Source organism: Phalangium opilio, unplaced genomic scaffold (genome assembly GCF_054372755.1).
Source record: "Phalangium opilio isolate 3A_F unplaced genomic scaffold, DU_Popi_V2 ptg000042l_1, whole genome shotgun sequence".
Lineage (NCBI taxonomy): Eukaryota > Metazoa > Arthropoda > Arachnida > Opiliones > Phalangiidae > Phalangium > Phalangium opilio.
The window spans coordinates 3,700,165-3,719,534 of NW_028324166.1; the positions used below are offsets into that span (position 1 = coordinate 3,700,165).

The 19,370-nt window shown below is 36.2% G+C and overlaps 4 protein-coding genes and 1 long non-coding RNA gene across 5 annotated transcripts; 1 reads left to right on the forward strand and 4 right to left on the reverse strand.

Moving 5' to 3' along the window:
- Nucleotides 1-181: 181 nt before the first annotated feature.
- On the forward strand, nt 182-4,101 carry Uck (Uridine-cytidine kinase). The gene is made up of 7 exons (XM_089836408.1): nt 182-553; nt 1,860-2,019; nt 2,089-2,185; nt 2,258-2,403; nt 2,785-2,882; nt 2,943-2,991; nt 3,582-4,101. The coding sequence occupies exons 1-7, from the start codon at nt 455-457 to the stop codon at nt 3,689-3,691; spliced, it is 759 nt and encodes a 252-aa protein (XP_089692534.1). The 5' UTR covers nt 182-454; the 3' UTR covers nt 3,692-4,101.
- A 1,788-nt stretch (nt 4,102-5,889) lies between these two features.
- Nucleotides 5,890-7,024, reverse strand: LOC149678446 (uncharacterized). Its single transcript, XM_089836409.1, has 5 exons — nt 6,991-7,024; nt 6,613-6,791; nt 6,411-6,517; nt 6,241-6,316; nt 5,890-6,167 (listed from the first exon to the last, which is right to left on the reverse strand). The coding sequence occupies exons 1-5, from the start codon at nt 7,015-7,017 to the stop codon at nt 6,110-6,112; spliced, it is 447 nt and encodes a 148-aa protein (XP_089692535.1). The 5' UTR covers nt 7,018-7,024; the 3' UTR covers nt 5,890-6,109.
- A 1,508-nt stretch (nt 7,025-8,532) lies between these two features.
- LOC149678447 (putative sodium-dependent multivitamin transporter) lies at nt 8,533-12,646 on the reverse strand. Its single transcript, XM_089835864.1, has 9 exons — nt 12,317-12,646; nt 12,099-12,227; nt 11,988-12,053; nt 9,893-10,012; nt 9,639-9,790; nt 9,318-9,458; nt 9,102-9,240; nt 8,739-8,943; nt 8,533-8,672 (listed from the first exon to the last, which is right to left on the reverse strand). The coding sequence occupies exons 1-9, from the start codon at nt 12,644-12,646 to the stop codon at nt 8,533-8,535; spliced, it is 1,422 nt and encodes a 473-aa protein (XP_089691990.1).
- Nucleotides 12,647-15,482: 2,836 nt separating this feature from the next.
- Nucleotides 15,483-16,080, reverse strand: LOC149678448 (uncharacterized). The gene is made up of 3 exons (XR_016366266.1): nt 15,839-16,080; nt 15,617-15,771; nt 15,483-15,539 (listed from the first exon to the last, which is right to left on the reverse strand). It is a non-coding gene; the product is annotated as an uncharacterized LOC149678448 (long non-coding RNA).
- A 1,377-nt stretch (nt 16,081-17,457) lies between these two features.
- On the reverse strand, nt 17,458-18,695 carry LOC149678449 (sodium/iodide cotransporter-like). Its single transcript, XM_089835865.1, has 4 exons — nt 18,384-18,695; nt 18,219-18,284; nt 17,696-17,815; nt 17,458-17,613 (listed from the first exon to the last, which is right to left on the reverse strand). The coding sequence occupies exons 1-4, from the start codon at nt 18,690-18,692 to the stop codon at nt 17,458-17,460; spliced, it is 651 nt and encodes a 216-aa protein (XP_089691991.1). The 5' UTR covers nt 18,693-18,695.
- Nucleotides 18,696-19,370: the final 675 nt, after the last annotated feature.

Here is a 19,370-nt window from a genome sequence, read left to right on the forward strand (position 1 = left end):
GTCGATAAATATGAACCAATAAACAAGAGAAATGAGAAACATGGTGCGAGATGCAGTGTATATCTCTCAGAGAGTCCGTGACTCTGTGGACTGGCATTTTACGAATTACGAGTCCAAATCTAAAGCAGGGGTCCGTGTTTTCTCACCGGGATAGGGATTTGAGCAGCTCTAGGGTTCATTTTCATCATAATTTCATTCACTCCTCACTGCCACTGGAGTCACTGCTGAAGTGCAGTTAAGGTTGTGTTGGGTGAATCGTGTCATGTCCACATGGCATAATTATTAACTAAGTGAAGCTTTAATTAAAAATTTATAAATTTTCATCCTTCTTTCAAAATCTGTAAATTCTGTATGAATTAAGCTCAACATCGAGATATTCTAGCCCGCTAAACTATTTAGAGCCCAATTTTAATTAGGCCAAAGACCGAGGCCCCGCTTTTGTCAGAAGTAAATAATGCCAAACCTTAAGAGTAATGGTGCCTCCTCATTCCCAAAAACACCGGGTAAAACACCATTTCTTATTGGAGTATCAGGAGGAACTGCATCTGGAAAGGTAAACTACTTAGTAAAGGAGCTAATACTAAGTGTGGTAGAAGATTGCATCATAATTGACCCCCATTCAAACCCAAAATCCCTCAATTACTTCTTGAGAAATAAGATAGTACAGTACGTTTTTTCTTTTTGAAAAGCGCCCCTATTCTGAATTGAACATTATAAATTGTAATCCACGTTATTCCCCACGCGTGCGAGAATTTAACTGATAGATTTAGATCAAAATCAAGAGTCGTCTGCTTTATAGTTGAAAATTTGATTGGTACTGAGAGGGGAGGAGCTACGGGGACTGTGGACGATGACGTCAATATTGGTAGACTAAATTGTATGGCCTGAGTTAAGGACTTCCAATATGGCCGCCAAAACCGAGGCAAGAGATAGGAGGGTGTGACGTCATGAGAAAGATAGTAGTAGCGATAACTGACAGATTCTGATCAAAATCAAGCGTCGTCTGCTTTATAGTTGAAAAATAAGTGGTACTGAGAGGGGAGGAGCTACGGGGACAATGACGTCAATATTGGTAGTCTAAATTGTATGGCCTGAGTTAAGCACTTCCAATATGGCCGCCAAAACCGAGGTAATAGATAGGAGGGTGTGACGTCATGAGAAAGATGGTAGCAGCGATAAGCCTTGGCCCACCCACGCGTGAAGAATGAAGCGGATTAAAATTATTAATTTTAAATGATCTCCAGCTTTGGCACTTTTACATGCCTAGGCCTAACTATAATAGGGACTTGGCAATTCGGGCTTAATTCCGCCCCCAGCGCCATTATGGTATGTTTTTTTTAACAGAATGAAAGCTATATAAGCCCCTCCTCCTGGTATGTTTTTTAGCACTAGTGGAAGGTAGCCTGACGTTGCATGACTTAGTACTGCCAAGTCCCTATTTCACGTGTTCAAAGTACACCAATTAGATTATTTACCAAGCCATGTGGGACTAAGTCATACAGTATTTGATACTACATATATTTCAAAAAAGTACTCCAGTACAGTATTAATGCACAAAATTGTTATTTGCTACTATTGTCGGCACTATACCAAGTCCTAGTGGGCATAGTTTTCATTACACTTCATTTCTTAACCAAAGTTCGAGTTTGTATAATGTGGAGTGAAATTTTGAGTTATCCATGAAAATAATCTTGGAAGAAACCTAAAAATTTCATATAATGAATTTCTGCCTATAAAAGTAGTTAGACAAGAATTTTATTTTACTGATAATTGAGCAAACAAATCGGGCTTTGGTATCACTATTCAAAATGAAAACACACTTCCTATTCAAGTACTGAAGTATATACGTAATTATTTAGTCAACTGTCTGCCAAAAAATTATGGAGAAGTTGGGCCAAGATTCTGTTGATCGCAAACAAAGACAAGTAGTATGTGTTAGCCAAGATAGCTTCTACAAAGAGTTAACCGATGAAGAGAAAGCCCTAGCTTTTAAGGGAAAATACAACTTTGATCATCCAGGTAAAACACCGACGACAATCCCTGAGATTTTAGACAAATTTTGAAAGATTTGTCATAATTTGACCTTAGATGCATTTGATGACGAACTTATAACAACAACGCTTCAAGATATTCTAAATGAAAAAGTGGTTCAGGTGCCTGTGTATGATTTTATATCTAATTCAAGGTTAGCATCTGAGTGTGAAGGTGGTTTTTATCGAGAGTAAATTTATATTCGCCTTGAATATTGATTGTGCAGGAAGAAGGATGAGTGGATAACAATTTATCCCGCGGACGTTGTTCTGTTTGAAGGAATTCTGGCATTCTACTTCCCTGAACTTAGAGTCCTCTACCATATGAAACTCTTTGTAGATACTGATCCTGATACAAGACTATCTCGAAGAGGTAATTAATTGGGAACCGATACGTCAATTTTGAATGATGAGATGGTTAGTCATGGACACGTACTTGTTTGTATCATGCCCATCTTTTTACTTTTGCGCTCTTTTCGGAGGAGCAAAAGTTTTGATTAGACCCCTTCTGACTGGCTGGCTGGTTTTCGTGTGACCCAAGCCAAAATCCCCGTATTTTCAATTTCCCGTTTAAAACTTTACATTTAGATAACGGGAGAGGTGATAGAGACATGCCGCGTTACTTAAGGGATCTTCTTTAGTAATCCCATTTGGTGTGGAATAGTTCAAATTTGTTCTGTCATTTGCGTTTTGAGAAACTGATCTCGGTTGTCTTTTTATGGTTGCAAACCCCTTTTTTTATTTACTCTTTTAGTATTGAGGGATGTCAAGGAACGTGGTAGGGACTTGGAACAAGTTTTGAATCAATACACAAATTTTGTGAAACCTGCCTTTGAGGAGTTTTGTCTACCCGTAAGATTACCTACCAAGGGAAACAAAAGCTTTCTCTGATTTGATAAACTTTATTTTCAGACCAAGAAATATGCTGATGTTATTATTCCACGTGGAGCTGATAATGAAGGTTAGTTAGAGGACGGTTTTTCTATATGGATGGTATTACCTTTAGTGAGAGTAAAAGCTTGCACATGGAGTTGATTGCCGGGAGTTGTGACGCACTCCAATAATATTGCACAGTCTCTATATAGGCCTGGTGTTACTGTGTATTTTAAAATTGGCTTATTATATAATGTTTTGGCGACATTTTGAAGAAAATGACATGGTCTAGACTACACCTTGTTGCTATAGTAATGGCATAGCACACGTTTTCATAGTAGTCTTTTAGTCTTTAAGGTAGATGAGTTGAACTTGTGTAGCACAGTTGTTAGGAAGTACAGTGGTTTCAGATCTTCCTCAAGAGCAATGAAAGTGTACATTGCCAGTTTGTAAATGAGCTGTCTTTAAAAATGCCTGAATTTTGACATGTGCAGACACATGAGAAAAAGGTTTCCATTTGTTTGAAAGAAAAATATGATAATCCTACCAGCTTCCATCTTAACGTTTGTCAAGCTCGACAATTTAAAATACCTTTGTCTTGTAATGAAGATTGAATTCATAGAAGTGTTGAAAAAAGGAACAGAATGAATATATTTATTCATTTGTATTTGTTTCTAGTCGCCAATGATCTAATTGTACAGCACATTCAAGAACTATTAAGACACAGCAACCAAAATGGCAACAGATGTCGCCGTTGTTCAACTGATACCGAAGTTGCCAGTCGATGATGGAAAATATTGATTAATCAGACGTTATTTCAAGTGACTTAAAATCTTCCAGGAATAAATCATTCGTCAAATAGTGTTGTTAATTTTCAATTTAGGTTTTTTGTGATATAATTATAGAGATTTTTTTTGTAAATGCCAAAAATATGGTGAAAATATTTATAGATTGTGTTACATTTTTTTTTTCTATAATTTTGTTTCGCCTCGTGAAATTAGTATCGCTTACAAAGATCATGTGAAAATTGCATTTTCAAATTCAAATTTTTGTAAATGTTACTTATAATTTTTATACGTGGATCTTAGACTTACAAGTCTGGTATTGAATAAAAGTAAAGTCATCTCAGATGAGAAATTTTCAATTTCTATTGAAAGATTTCGTTTGAGGTGACTGTACAAGAATTAGCATTGAAAAACTGTTCAAGCTGTTTTCTCTTAAATCGTCAGGGAAACGGGATTTGCAGTGTAAGTAGAGAAAATATTACAATGAGTGACCTACGGAGTGTAATACGTTTTCACTATATAGTCGGTAGCCATTGGAACACATTCAAACTTTTTGAAAATCAGATATTTTAGGACCAAATACGTTTCATAAAGTTTGAACTATTGCACCCATTTTTCAGACGGCTACGACGCATAATTCTCCAGCTAAATGGGTTTTAGAAAAAGTCTACTTCAGGCCTAACTTGGAATAGTACGTTCTAAAATGGAACACCCATTTCGTAAATTGGAACACCAATATATAAGTGCCAGAAGTTGAAGTTTGTGTAGCTATATAATTGGCGGGGTTACTTGTTTTCATATTTATATAGGGTTACTCTTTATTACCTCTCCAAGTTACGATGACGTAACGGAGAGGTATTACACTGGACGTGTCTGTGTGTATGTCACCGCGTTTATCTCATAAGTGGGTAGATATCTCGTTTCGATTCGGAGAGGTGTATTTTGGCTTCCTAACTTGTTTCAAAAACCCATGTGTCTCAGTTTAGCACCGCGGTATGTGAGATATTTACAAAATTTCTTCCCAAACCACTTCTCATTAATTTCTACTCGCACCCCTTCTCATAATATCCCAATCCTATCACTGAACTTTGAACCCCAGCGGGATACAAGTTAGCCTCAGCCCTATACAATCAATTGACTTCGAAAAATTTTCTTATTTGTGACCTGAATTCGAAACAGTTTCGTAGTGACTTGTAGAGTTATTACTTAGTTGAGCAAAGACGTAACTTTCAATGGCTCGGACTTTACTTCGTAAGTACGATTTTTATTAATACGAATCGTTGTAAAACGAAATCGAGAGAAGAGGGTTGAAGTCCTTTTGGAGTACAAAGTTTCGCATCTGAATTTTTATTTCGTGAAACTTCTACACACAAGTGGTAGCGAGAGACAAGATTTTAGTCTCGGTTTCTTGTTATGAGTTAGTGTCCGAGTCCGAAGGTGTTAAATTATTAATCTGACAGTAGGCTGTCGGTATATGAAAAAAAAACAAAAAAAACTTCGAGGTATATTTTACTCCGAAACATTTATGCCTAGGCCTAGTGTTAATTTTTGCAGACATTCTTTTTTTAGAAAAACCATCTCTTAATTAGTTTCTTTTGGAATTACTCGAATTTACAGCGTGTCATCGTTTACCCAATGAATATATCCTAAATGGAAAGGTAATAAGTCGCGTCTTAGTCGTAGAAAGTCAATTTAGGCAATTAAAGTTGCCGGACGTTTTTGCGCCAACTACTTCGACCTCGGTTATGACACGCGGTCATTGGAAATTCCAAAGTAGCACCATTAATTCAGACTCTTCCCTTGCTAACACTGATGATCAACTGGAATTTCATTGGCGTTTGACACCGAAACGGTGCAGGACTGCATGTACATGTAGGGAATATTTTCGTGCTAAGAAAGACGGTTACGTTGCTAGGCCGCGAGTGGACAATATTGAAAGCGATGAACTGAGTCCTAAGGTAAAAATGTGTTTTTGTGTAAGGAGAAAAACGGTTGTTGATATTTTATTCCTGGTTGGACCCATTTTGGCATTCGTTGCTTTGTTCTTGCTATTAATTTAATTTTAATTAACTTTTGGTTTAACTGAATTTAATTTAGTTGTAGGTTTTATTTCCGCTTTGTGCTTAATAATAATAAATATTGTTTTAACCTCTAAGGTGGTATTTTTGATGACATGGATTTTTAGTAAGGTTAACATTCGCTTTCGCAACCTTGTTGAAGAAATACGTTACTTTATTTAGTGAGAAGTGAATCTTTTCATTTTCATAACGATATAACAAAAACTCTCGAATACAATCATAAAAATTTAAATTTCAGTTGTGCGAAAACATAACATTTATCTATCACTTTAACCCAAAAATGTGCATGGTATGAAATTGAATAAGTGCTCTCATACTTTTGATTTTCTATATTGCAAAATCGTCACGTCGACACATTCTGCAGTAAATCAAGACTAGTTCCTTCCATTGTCCCGACAGGCCTACAACAAATTAATATAATTAATTAGCCTAATCACAATTAAAATGATGTGATATTGAAACTTCGTGACTTACGATTTAAGAGCTTTTTTCTCTCTTTTTGACAAAACCCATGGACTCAAGATATCTATCGGGCAATCCGTTTCATTTTCTGTTTGCAAAAGTATTTCGATAAAACATTCCATGGGGATTGGGGAATGGGTGAAATGGAATCAATAAGGGATAAAACATAATTATCAACTTACTAAAAGGCAAAGAAAATATAATGGATCCAACTGTAAAGATGGAAAATCCAAAAACAGCATACCAGGCAGGAGATATGTTGTAAAGCCAGAATACGTCTACGTCGGCACTAGAATAAATCATAAATTACACAATTATCAACCGAGTTGTGCTAAAATGGATAGGTAAAGTCACATACGTTTACAACATTAAATAGATACATACGTTTTGTGAGGTGGTATTTCATAGAACGAAATGTTTGAATCTATTCTTATTGAGTAATTTCCGTCGGAACAAACAATGGCTTCGTCCGTGGTCCTCTTGTAAGCGATATGCTGAGTAGCCGCTCCAATTGAAACCCAGCCGACAAAGGTAAATGCCAACAACATTGAGAATAACACCATCTATTACAGAAATGATTATAAAACTATACTGCTTTCGCGATAAATAGGCATATACCCCAGTTTATAAATATACAAATATATCAATAGTAAATCAACAAGTGTTTGAACCATATGTGTTCATAGCGGAATGCATCTTCGGCGAATAAATGAATACTGTACTCCTTGATTTACTGTTGCTTACGAATGAGGTTACAAATACCTTAACGTTTAAACTACGCTTAAACATGACGATTAACAAGTCGGGAAAACCAAAATATTACCTCTCCGTGTCGAGAAGATTATATAACCTTAAGTATCCAATGAAAACGTCGACCTTTTGCCCTCATCCTTTCCCGCGCTTTGCGCTTCCGCATTTCATCCTTACTCTCAACATTATCTTCCTCCATTTTACATATAAAAATCAAATACTCACAAAAAGAAGTGGCAAAAACCTGCTGGCTCTTTACAACCACTTAATTTGACTTAATATCCAATTTCCAACAACAATAATATACCGGTAGTTTAATTGACAACCTACTAGCATCGAAATTCTCATAAGGAATGGCTCCCGCGGATAAAAAACGGCAATTTTCAACTAGGTGGGCGTTATCTCATAAGATTTGAAAAATATCATTTGTCTTTTTTACCAATGCCTAACCGTTTGGATTTTTTAAAGCAGTCTTAGCCCCAAAAAATATTTTTGAATGAGGATAAAAAAGGTCTGTCCTCTCGTAATTTTTTAAGCTTTTATCATGATTACTCTATACAACAGTAACAAGGAGTATAAACGCATTAGTGGAAGCAGTATTTTTTTCCCAAAACAATCTCGCTTATGTTTATGCAATGAATGAAATATATCACAATGCACGGGCCTTGATAGATATAGGAGGCAATGAAGGAAATATATCGCATGCACGGGCCTTGGTAGATATAGGAGGCAATGATAATCTCTCTCTTTGCACGAGAGGTTTATCTTTAATATTTAAATAAATATAATTATTTTTAATTATTTTAATCTTCAATAATTAACATTAATAATAGTTAAATCGTTTAAAATAAAGTTATACTTATTATCTTCTCAAACTTTGCTAATATTGACGTTTAAAGTGAAGGGTACCCCTCTTCCCGCTTTCTTCAAATTTTGGGGTATATATACGATTCGTTTCCATTATAATAGTAAGGAAAAACCGCAAATGCGAAAACCTTTGGTAGCGATCCTACCTTAGGGAGGCTAGACGTTTCTCGTAACCCTAGCTGATCGCCGCGTATATCCTAAAACCAAACGATGATAATGGAGTAGAAGCCAATGATACAGATTGGTGTCTATGTGGAATAGACGGAAGACCAGTGGATGGTGGTGTTAGAAGGCAGTGTAAGTGCAGACGGGTGTCAATGTGGGATTGACAAAGAACAGAAGATGGTGGTGATTAGAAGCCAGTATGTACAGACTGGTGTCCACGTGGAATGGACGAAGACCAGAAGATGGTGGTGATTAGCAGCCAGTAAGAACAGACTAGTGTCCGTGTGGTATGGACAAAGACCAGAAGATTGGTGGTGTGAGAACTCAAGTAGAGGAGCCATTTCCGTGACTGTGAAAGCAGTTCGGAAATGGCGAACACGTTTGCTCCGATACGCAAACTGCGAACGCGGTCACGTGGGTGTAACAACGGACAGACAGACACACACACAGACAGACAGACACACACACAGACAGACAGACAGACACACAGACAGACACGGCCGTTACAGAACCTCTCCTGGACTACGTCACACGGAGAGGTAAAAAGCAGGCACCGAAAGGCGAGACAATAACTCCAAGTAATATCATAAAAAAGTGAAGTGCTCCACCAACAGATGGTAATATAAGAGTGAACAGAATCGATGCGAAACCAAAAATAACAGCTGTAATGTGAAGTTAATTAAAGGTTACTAACAATTGAGTTAAGTTAAAAATAATAAGTTACTTACTTCCTATTTTGCATACGATGACATTGTATTTGGTGTAAACAGCGCTGCTCGCGTACCGTCGAAAAAAGTCATTTGTAACTAAAACAGCGCACGAGTTAAAAGTTGATGACAAGGTTGACATTGATCCACAAAAAATGCCGGATATAACCAGCCCAGCAACTCCGGCATATTTTGTCAGTACTCGAATAATGAATATGGGAACCACCTTCAAATAGACACAGAACAAATTTAAACAAGGTTGTCTTTACGGGCAGAATGAAAAACGTTTACGGACAAACGAAAACACTGTTGGGAATTTTGAATGAATTTCAATTTGGATAACTGTTTTAACACTTCAGCATTTATAAATTGACAAAGGATTACCTGATCATTTGATTTAAAACTCGGCATTTTATTATCTCCATTTGAGTCACAGTGTTTAAAATAAGCAAATATCGCGACTGCGGATGAAAGTAAGGACGCGTGGAAAATAAGTAGTAGCGCAAAGGCGATCCACGATGCTCTGTTACCAAAATAAAATGTGCTTTGCTAACAAGTACCAAGTTGTATTTGTTTATTTGAAATTCTCTGTCACAGTACCTTACAGCTTTATTTAGATTTTTTACGCAGAGCGTCCTTTGAAGTAAGTGTTGATTCGTGCTGGCGTATAAAGCACCGGAGATAATACCGTTTGAAGCTAATGCAGAAAATGAATATTTGTCTCCCGCTTCAGTGAAGAAACTAAGAAAATTTCCACGCATTGTCAGTTACCATTGACCTTTCATTTGATTAAATTTAACGTATTTGTGGCGTCATCTTTACAAATATGATGTAAAATTCACAATAATTGGGAAGAAAGTTTCAATGTGTGCAAAGCCGCACAAAATCAGATTCAAAAGACTTAAAAAGTGTACGAAGTACCTAAATTTCAAAAAACTCGAGCCAATTATTGTTCGCGCAACGCTCTGCAGACCGCCAACTTCAACTACGCCACTAGTCGTTATTATGATCATTGATGAAAGCATTAAAAATGCTTGGAACACATCGGTCCATACAACTGCTTGGAAACCACCCTGTAATTAGATTTTCACTGAGAATTGTTAATTTGTGGCACTAAAATGAATGGTTAAGCGAGATTAAACTGATGAAGATTTGAACACGTGTCTCGTACTTACTAAGGTACAGTAGGCGATACATATTATGCCAAAGAAGACGGTTGCTGTCCAAAAGGGAAGAACAGTGGTTGTTGATAGAACAACAGCTGGAACGTACAACACAATAGCGGAGAAAGCTAACTGAAAATATTTTATTTAGACAAATCATAAAAGAAATTTATTGAATCGAGTGTATCTCAATTAGTTTGAGTGTTTGTTAACTGATTTAATTATAACTAAAGCTTTTTCTAGAAGAGTTATTAAAGGGATGTACAATCCGTTATGTATGGGCGTGTCTATAAGACTCAAGAACTATATTTTTTAGTAGTAGTGTTACTATTTCCTGGAGTAGTGATTAGGCTGTCGTCTGCTTGAACGTCTGTTTCTACGGTAGATGATGCACTGATAATGCTACGAACTTCACGCATGCTCAGTAGAGCTATATTTGATGGAAGATAAGTTTGATATACGCCCCGCCCATACATAACGGATTGTACATCCCTTTAAGCTTTCTTATTATTTTTTAGAACCCCAATGATTCATTGAGTGTGCCTGAATTGAGAAAGTTGGTAAGCATCCAATAGTAAAAAGAAGTACTTAAAGAACGTATATAAGCATTGATTTCGAAGTTGAAGAAAGACACGTAATACTTAATAAGCTATTGATTGATTGACACCATAGATATATTTAAAAGGGTAGATACACAATTCAATGGGAGGTCGACGCGGAAGGGGCAACGAGCAGACAGCCGCTATTTTCTGGGGGTAGCCGTATAAAACGCCATCTATCGGGAACTTTCGAAACTAAATTAAAGGATGAGCTTAGAGTAGTGGCACTCTATGTTAACCCCCTATAGGGCATAATAAGTCAAACCCTCGGAGATGCCATTACTCCATTTTATACGAGCTAAGAGCAGAAAAACGTATTTTATAAATTTTACACCTGTAAAATCTTTTAAAAAACACTTGGAACTTGTATTTCTACTTACTTTCGAGGAAATACCACCGTTTTCTGAAGGTAAGAGTCTTTTTTATACATTTATTAGTAATGAAAACATTTAAGGCGAGCTAAGCCTTGGTCTTGTAAAACACGGCAGATTAGTGATTTTGAATTTGAAAACGATGCTAATCACTAACCTGCCGTCATGGATGTACTAATAACTATCGTTACTGGATAAATCTCTCGTACCTTCCACCGTGCATTGAAAAAAGCTCGCGCTTTGGCTACCAAATCGTAGGGGGGGTGGGGAGGCATCGGGTGTTAAAAACAGCCGGAAGTTCTACGGTGGGACAAACGGTAGTCTTTTCCGGTCGTCGTTCATTGGCTGAAATTTGTAGCTGTCTGCTGTTCACGACTTGGCGGGAAAAAATGTAAATACGTATCGCGATATAGCCAATGAACAAAGACCGGAAAAAACTACCGTTTGTCCCACCGAAGAACTTCCGGTCATAAGTTCGCACTTTTCTCGCCAGCCTGCGCTAGTGGTTATGGAGGAAAAACAATGGCCGCGTTTCACCCTCAGTAATTTATCCAGTAACGATAGTTATTAGTACATCCATGCCGTGTTTTACAAGACCAAGGCTTAGCTCGCCTTAAATGTTTTCATTACTAATAAATGTATAATAAAGACTCTTACCTTCAGAAAACGGTGGTATTTCCTCGAAAGTAAGTAGAAATACAAGTTCCAAGTGTTTTTTAAAAGATTTTACAGGTGTAAAATTTATAAAATACGTTTTTCTGCTCTTAGCTCGTATAAAATGGAGTAATGGCATCTCCGAGGGTTTGACTTATTATGCCCTATAGGGGGTTAACATAGAGTGCCACTACTCTAAGCTCATCCCTTAATTTAGTTTCGAAAGTTCCCGATAGATGGCGTTTTATACGGCTACCCCCAGAAAATAGCGGCTGTCTGCTCGTTGCCCCTTCCGCGTTTTTTCGTTAAGCCTAAGCCAGCGAAGTGGATCTAGACCCTTTATAGTTTTACTATATCTATGATTGACACATTAAAAAAAGCTAGAAGGAGAATAATCTACGCTCCACTCATTGTACATTTCTTACTACGAAGCTTTTGAGCCATTATAGCCATTCCTGTCATCAATGAAATATAAAAACGTACCTGAATTAAACAGTAAATTGCTGTGTATATTTGACGAAAGAGTGAGCCATATTTTTTTTCGAGAACCTACAAAGTTTTTTTTTTGGAAGAAATACTAGTAGCCATGTTTACGCTAGACACTTTGAAACCGTTTTCAACCGTTTTAGAAAGATCGAAATTCAATGGGTTTTTATGTTTCTTTCGTTTGCAAATGCAATTATTATTTTGAAAATGGTTTAATAGAGTGTAAACTCTGCTAGACTATGGTTAAAATTATTGGAATTCAAAACATTATCTTTATGTAAATTTAAATATTTTTAAATCTTCGAGTTATTGCATATAAGTCTTACCTCATAAATGCTTATATATTTTAAACGATGAAATATTGGCAAAACAGCGTAGGCGGCAAAAAGAGGACCAAAACCGATACAAATATTCCAAACGCCAAAAACTAGTCCATGCATGAACATTTCGGACACGTGACTGACCATAGCGAAGGCGTTAACGTATGTTGCCATAAGTGACAGACCGGCAGGAATAGGGGACATTGAACGGTCACCCAAAGCGTAATTTTCAATGCCTTTGCCTCCTTTTTTCGAGAAAAACCAGCCAATAAAAACGCAGAAGATTTGAGTCAATACGATGACGATGTAATCCAAGATCCCGAAATTCCACGCCATTTCTCGTAAAATGTGGAACTTGTTCTTTTGAAAAAATTAAAATATGAATTCCGATCATGGTAATTTATTCTGCCGTTACAGTTAACAAAACAAGAGCTTCTACCTGTTTGCACCTGCCTCGCAACACGGACGAGTCTAAGTCAACTAACGTTTAATATAAAAGAATTTTCAAATTTTTTTCGTTGCAACCATAAACCTATCATAAAAGGTTTCCCTTAGTGAGGATCGACAGACAGATGGGCAAGTAATTTTAAACTCTTTCACCACCAAGTAGCTGGAATTTCATTAAAAGGAAAAGTTCAGGTAACATGACATTATAACCTAAAAACAAACGGCGTTTTGCTAAATATTAAAGGAAAAATATTAAAAAAATAAATGATCTCTTATAACAAAATAATTAACATTTAATTAGTCTTAAAAATAATCAAGGACTACTGCGCCATCCGTCATCAAGGCCGGAAATAAGCACAGGACACAAGACATTGTCCAATTAAATTTGAAAATGTCTCATAATTTTTTTTTTAATTAAGGAGGTCATTTTTACATTTTGACCAATAAATTTTTCCGAAGTTGAGATAGCTTGACTATTAAGTTCCGACACTATTTTTGGACACACCAGAGATCAGTGTCCTATATATTTTCCAGTCAAAGGAGGGGTCACTGGACACACGTCCTATAAGAATTTTACCTTATTTATAACTGCGATTTCATTGGTCGGTAGCAACACCAGGTCCTACGCGTGTGCAAGATGCAAGGCGCAGCAAGATAGATTATTCGGCAGGTAATATTCGTCATACCAGAAGTGAGATGAGACTAGAAGTGAAGGGCTCTAGCATTGTTAGTAGATCCTGGCACTAGTGAACAAATTTGAGGATTTTATTCCGCTTCCCACGCGCTAAAACTAGAGAGAAAAAATTGGTCGAGTTCCAAAAACATTTCCTACCCCCTTCCCCTCAACCTAAAGCCGCGTAACACGGACGCGGCTCCTTGAATCTAGTTCGGCCGTCTACCACCGCGAGCGTCTCACGTTTTGGAGGGGAAATTCTGAAACCGACACCAGAGGGCCAACCGTTGGTGTGTTATCAAGAATATTCACTTTCGCCGAGTGAAGAATTTGGTTAGCTCAGTACTTCTGGTCTCATCTCACTTCTGGTCATACGTAATGATTAGTCTAGCTCCTCCCACAAAATCCGTCTAGATACGTTGAGAAAATGGCTAAGCAATGATTCCTATTGGCTGTAAGCATGCGATGGAACGGATCTACGATATTCCAAAATACCAACCTTCAAACGTCTAGATTATACCGAAGGAGACAAGTTGGTGCTACGTGGTGAGAATTACCATTTTTAAGGTCAAATTTTATCAATACTGTACTACAAATATTGCCGTATCAAGAAATAATGTTTAAATTTGTCTTAAAAAACCAAAACGTTAGTCTGATCTCGGGTAAATTATTCAAGCCACTGATCGCAATGTATAAAGTTTTTTTTACTAAAATGCATAGAGAAAATTTCCCCCATTTCTTTCAACTTGAATTTGAGTTAATATGCTGTTAATAAAATGGTTTTATGAACCTTTCCATTTTCTTTTCGATAAAACGAAAATTCTGGAATATAATCGTAACAATTTAAAATATCCGTTGCAACAAAGCACATAACATTTGTCCATCATTTTAAACCATTAATGGTACATTTCATGAAAAATGTTTTGTTTTAGTACGAGTGCTAATGGTACAAGTTCTCTTTCTATATTTCAAAATTATCACGCCGACACATTCTGCAGTAAATCAAGGCTAGTTTCTTCCATTGTCTCGACACTCCTACAATAATTTAGTCAATCAATTCTTCATTATTAATTATCCTAAATAGCTAATTGATATGAAATTGTTTTCTTTTCAATTTGAAACTTTGTGACTTACGATATAAGCGTCTTTTTCTCTTTTTTTGACAAAACCCATGGACTCAAGATATCTATCGGGCAATCCGTTTCATTTCCTATTTGTGAAATATTTCGATATATGTCACTTGGAAATATTTAAGTCCAAAACTACACATATCAAACTAAACATATTGACTCTTCGAAATGACATAATGTCGTTCCCCAACATAGGCGAAATGGCAACTTACGAAAAGGCAAAGAAAATACGATAGATCCAACAACAAAGATGGAAAATCCAATAGCAAGATACCAGGCAGGAGATATGTTGTAAAGCCAAAATATATCGGCACTAGAATAAATAACAAATTACAAAATCTTGCATGCCCTTGTGCTAAACTGGATTGATAAAATTTCCTCTGCTTTCAAAAAATTTTTATTGCAGTGTCGTCACAACCTGTGTGATTGAAGTTCAATGTGGATTATGCAGTGTGGGTAGTATGAAAGTGCACATAATTAGTAGAACGCTTCGAAGTTAATCCTAGTCCTTTTTTAAGAGCCTTGGGCATTCAATTAACAATTGGGTAAAACTACTACTATGAATTTTCACATTGTTTTTGCCGATTTTTCAGAAACGTCTGATGAATTCTTGGCACTGATCTAATCCACACTGTGTAATCAGAACTTATATTGCAGCAACGGTGTTGTTAAAAGGTGGGTGAAAAGGGAACTCAAATAATGTTTTATCGATTCTTCTACTAACTATGAAACCTATCTGCTTAGGGAAACATATAGGAAATACCTGTGAATACTCATACTTGGATACTTACATTTTGCGAGATGACGTGTTTTCAATATCATCTAAGCCAATGTTTGAATCTGTTCTTATTGACTGATTCCCAACGGAACAAACAATGGGTTCGTCAGTAGTTCTCTTGTAAGAGATATGTTGAGTAGCAGCGCCAATTGAAACCCAGCCCACAAAGGTGGTTGACAGCAATATTGAGAATAACACCATCTATTGCATATTTAGAGCGAATAAATGAATATCGTACTAATTGCTTTACCGTTGCTGATGAATGTGGTTATACAAACCTTAACATTTAAACGTCGCCAAAACATGACAATTAAAAAACAGCCAAAGAAAGGCCCGACAATAACTCCAAGTAATATCATAAAAAATGGAATCGCTCCACCAACAGATGGTAATATAAGAGCGAAAAGAATTGATGCTAAACCAAATCCAACAGCTGCATTGTAAAGTTAGTCAAGGGTTACTAACAATTGAGTGTAGTCCTTACGAAGTAAGCCACTTACTTCCAATTTTACATACGATGAGATTGTACTTTACGTAAACAGTGTTGCTTGTATACCGCCGAAAAAAGTCATTTGTAACTAAAACAGCGCACGAGTTGATAGCTGATGACAAAGTTGACAGAGATCCACAAAAAATGCCGGATATAACCAGCCCAGCAACTCCGGCATATTTCGTCAGTACTCGAATAATGAATACGGGAACCACCTATCAATAGACCCACCCAAAAATATAGTAAAGAAGTTGGTGTATAAGGGCTAAAATGGCTGTTGAATAAACCATGTTCTTGAAAAATTTTGAACCGAGTTCATATAGGCTGCCTGATCATTAACAAATTTCATATAGGCTACCTGATCAATAACAAATTTCATATAGACTACCTGATCAATAACAGATTTCATATAGACTACCTGATCAATAACAGATTTCATAAAGAATACCTGATCAATAACAAATTTCATATAGACTACCTGATCAATAACAAATTTCATATAGACTACCTGATCATTAACAAATTTCATATAGACTACCTGATCATTAACAAATTTCATATAGACTACCGGATCAATAACAGATTTCATATAGACTACCTGATCAATATCAAATTTCATATAGACTACCTGATCAATAACAAATTTCATATAGACTACCTGATCATTAACAAATTTCATATAGACTACCTGATCAATAACAAATTTCATATAGACTACCTGATCAATAACAAATTTCATATAGACTACCTGATCAATAACAAATTTCATATAGACTACCTGATCATTAACAAATTTCATATAGACTACCTGATCATTAACAAATTTCATATAGACTACCGGATCAATAACAGATTTCATATAGACTACCTGATCAATATCAAATTTCATATAGACTACCTGATCAATAACAAATTTCATATAGACTACCTGATCATTAACAAATTTCATATAGACTACCTGATCAATAACAAATTTCATATAGACTACCTGATCAATAACAAATTTCATATAGACTACCTGATCATTAACAAATTTCACGTAGAGTACCTGATCATTATCAAATTTCGCACAGACTACCTGATCATTTGACTGAAAACTCGGCATCTTGTTGTCCTCATTTGAGTCGCAATGTTTAAAATACGCAAATATTGCGACTGCGGAGGTAAGTAAAGAAGCGTGGAAAATAAGTAGGAATGCAAAGGCGATCCACGATGCTCTGTTACCAAAAAATATACAAACGTGTATTTTTAAAGAATACAATATCTTTGTTAATTTGATCAATGGCTAGATACAATACCTTACAGCTTTATTTAGATTCTTGACGCTTAGCGTCCTTTGCATTATGTGTTGATTCGTGCTGGCGTGTAAAGCACCTGTGATTATACCGTTTAAAGCTAACGCAGAAAATGAATATTTTCCTTGAGGATCACTAAAGAAACTGTAAGAAAATTTTCCAATTGTGATGTTTTTTGTTCTCTTAAAATCATTTGCAGAAACTTGAAGAACATCTTATTTCAATACGAGTTAAAAGCAGTCTAAGAAGAGTGCAGTGCGAACTAGCGCGTAATAACTTTGTCTTACCATCCATGGTCTTACATGAAAGAAGAGCGAAAAGACAAAGTGTACAGTTACCTAAATTTCAAAAGCGACGAGTCGCTAATTGTTCGCACGACGTTCTGCACACCGCCAACTTCAACTACGCCACTGGTCGTTATTATGATCATTGATATAAGCATTAAAAATGCTTGGAACACATCGGTCCATACAACTGCTTGGAAACCACCCTGTAATTAGATTTTCACTGAGAACTGTTATTAAATTGGGCCCTAAAATGGATGGTTAAGCGGGATTAAACTAAATACTTACTAAGGTAGAGTAGGCGATACATATTATGCCAAAGAAGACTGTGGATGTCCAATAGGGGAGAACAGTGGTTGTTGAGAGAACAACAGCGGGGACGTACAATACAATGGCGGTGAAAGCTAACTGAAAGTTTTCAAGAAAACAATCATTAAATGAAGTACTTAAAGGACATGCACATTAATTAATTTCAAAGGTTATAAAAGATAAGTCCTAGGCACTCCGAAATAATACCAATTTAACATTCCTCTTATCATAAGTTCATAAGATATGTTCCATAAGTTTGTCACTGGTTACTGAGAGCTTGTCATGAAGTGACGTAGGATTCTCGTGCCTGGTGAGGCGCTGTCAAAGATTTAGTACAGACTAAATATGAAGACGCACTGCCAAACCCGAGTGTAGTCAATTCACGTGTCGTTCTCGAACTAGCTCTCAGTAAGTCTCTATCATTACGAAGTATAGGTAGTGTCACATTTATGGAACATATCTTATAAACTTATGCTCTTATTAATGAAATATAAAATCGTACCTGCACGAGACAGTAAAGTGCTGTGTAGATTTGACGAAAGACTGAACCATACTTTTTTTCTAGAACCTGTCAACGATTTGTTTTAAGATATACTATGAATCAAAATATTTTCTTTTATAAATTCCAATATTTTTAGGTTTTTGACTTATTAGTTTTAAGTCTTACCTCGTAAATACTTATATATTTGGAACGATGAAATATTGGCAAAACGGCATAGGCAGCAAAAAGTGGACCAAATCCGGTACAAATATTCCAAACGCCAAAAACTAGTCCATACATGAACATTTCGGACACGTGACTCACCATAGCAAAGGCGTTAACGTACGTTGCCATAAGTGACAGACCGGCAGGAATAGGGGACATTGAACGGTCACCCAAAGCGTAATTTTCAATGCCTTTTCCTCCTTTTTTCGAGAAAAACCAACCAATAAAAACGCAGAAGATTTGAGTCAATACGATGACGATGTAATCCATGATCCCGAAATTCGACGTCATTATTTTTTGTTATATTTTGAACTTATTCTATAAAAGAAATTAGAATTTGAACTCTGATTCAAGTAATTTATTCTGCCGTTACAGTTAATAAAACAGGAGCTTCTACCTGTTTGCACCTGCCTCACAACACGAACGATTCTAAGTCAACTAACGTTTAATATTAAAGAAGTTTCAAGTTTTTTTCGTTGCAACCATACACCTATCATAAAAGGTTTCCCTTAGTGAGGATCGACAGACAGATGGGCAAGTAATTTTAAACTCTTTCACCACCAAGTAGCTGGAATTTCATTAAAAGGAAAAGTTCAGGTAACATAACGGTGTACCTAAAAAGAACGGCGTTTTGCTAAATATAAAAGGAAAAATAAAATATTAAGAAATAAATGATCTCTTATAAAAAAGTAATTAACATTTAATTAGTCTTAAAAATAATCAAGGACTACTGGGCCATCCGTCATCAAGGCCGAAAATAAGCTCAGGACACAAGACATTGTTCAGTTAAATTTGAAAATGTCCCATAATTTTTTTAAAATATTAAGGGGGTAATTTTTACATTTTGACCAATAAATTTTTCCTAAGTTGAGATAGCTTGACTATTAAGTTTCGACAATATTTTTGGATACTCCAGAGGACAGTGTCCTATATATTTTCCAGTCAAAG

Bases quoted from the DNA above. Each gene is read 5' to 3' on its own strand.
- LOC149678449 (XM_089835865.1), bottom strand. From the start codon at position 18,692: ATGGATTACATCGTCATCGTATTGACTCAAATCTTCTGCGTTTTTATT. The intron at 18,285-18,383 runs GTAAGACTTAAA...AATCGTTGACAG, and splicing joins AATATATAAGTATTTACGAG to GTTCTAGAAAAAAAGTATGG. The intron at 17,614-17,695 runs GTAAGTATTTAG...ATCTAATTACAG, and splicing joins GTATCGCCTACTCTACCTTA to GGTGGTTTCCAAGCAGTTGT.
- LOC149678447 (XM_089835864.1), bottom strand. From the start codon at position 12,646: ATGGCGTGGAATTTCGGGATCTTGGATTACATCGTCATCGTATTGACT. The intron at 12,054-12,098 runs GTAAACATGGCT...AAAACTTTGTAG, and splicing joins ACGGTTTCAAAGTGTCTAGC to GTTCTCGAAAAAAAATATGG. The intron at 10,013-11,987 runs GTACGTTTTTAT...AAATATTTTCAG, and splicing joins CAATTTACTGTTTAATTCAG to TTAGCTTTCTCCGCTATTGT.
- Uck (XM_089836408.1), top strand. From the start codon at position 455: ATGCCAAACCTTAAGAGTAATGGTGCCTCCTCATTCCCAAAAACACCG. The intron at 2,186-2,257 runs GTTAGCATCTGA...TTGATTGTGCAG, and splicing joins GATTTTATATCTAATTCAAG to GAAGAAGGATGAGTGGATAA. The intron at 2,404-2,784 runs GTAATTAATTGG...TTACTCTTTTAG, and splicing joins TACAAGACTATCTCGAAGAG to TATTGAGGGATGTCAAGGAA.
- LOC149678446 (XM_089836409.1), bottom strand. From the start codon at position 7,017: ATGTTTAAGCGTAGTTTAAACGTTAAG. The intron at 6,317-6,410 runs GTAAGTTGATAA...TTTTGCAAACAG, and splicing joins TATATTTTCTTTGCCTTTTA to AAAATGAAACGGATTGCCCG. The intron at 6,168-6,240 runs GTAAGTCACGAA...AATTTGTTGTAG, and splicing joins GAGAAAAAAGCTCTTAAATC to GCCTGTCGGGACAATGGAAG.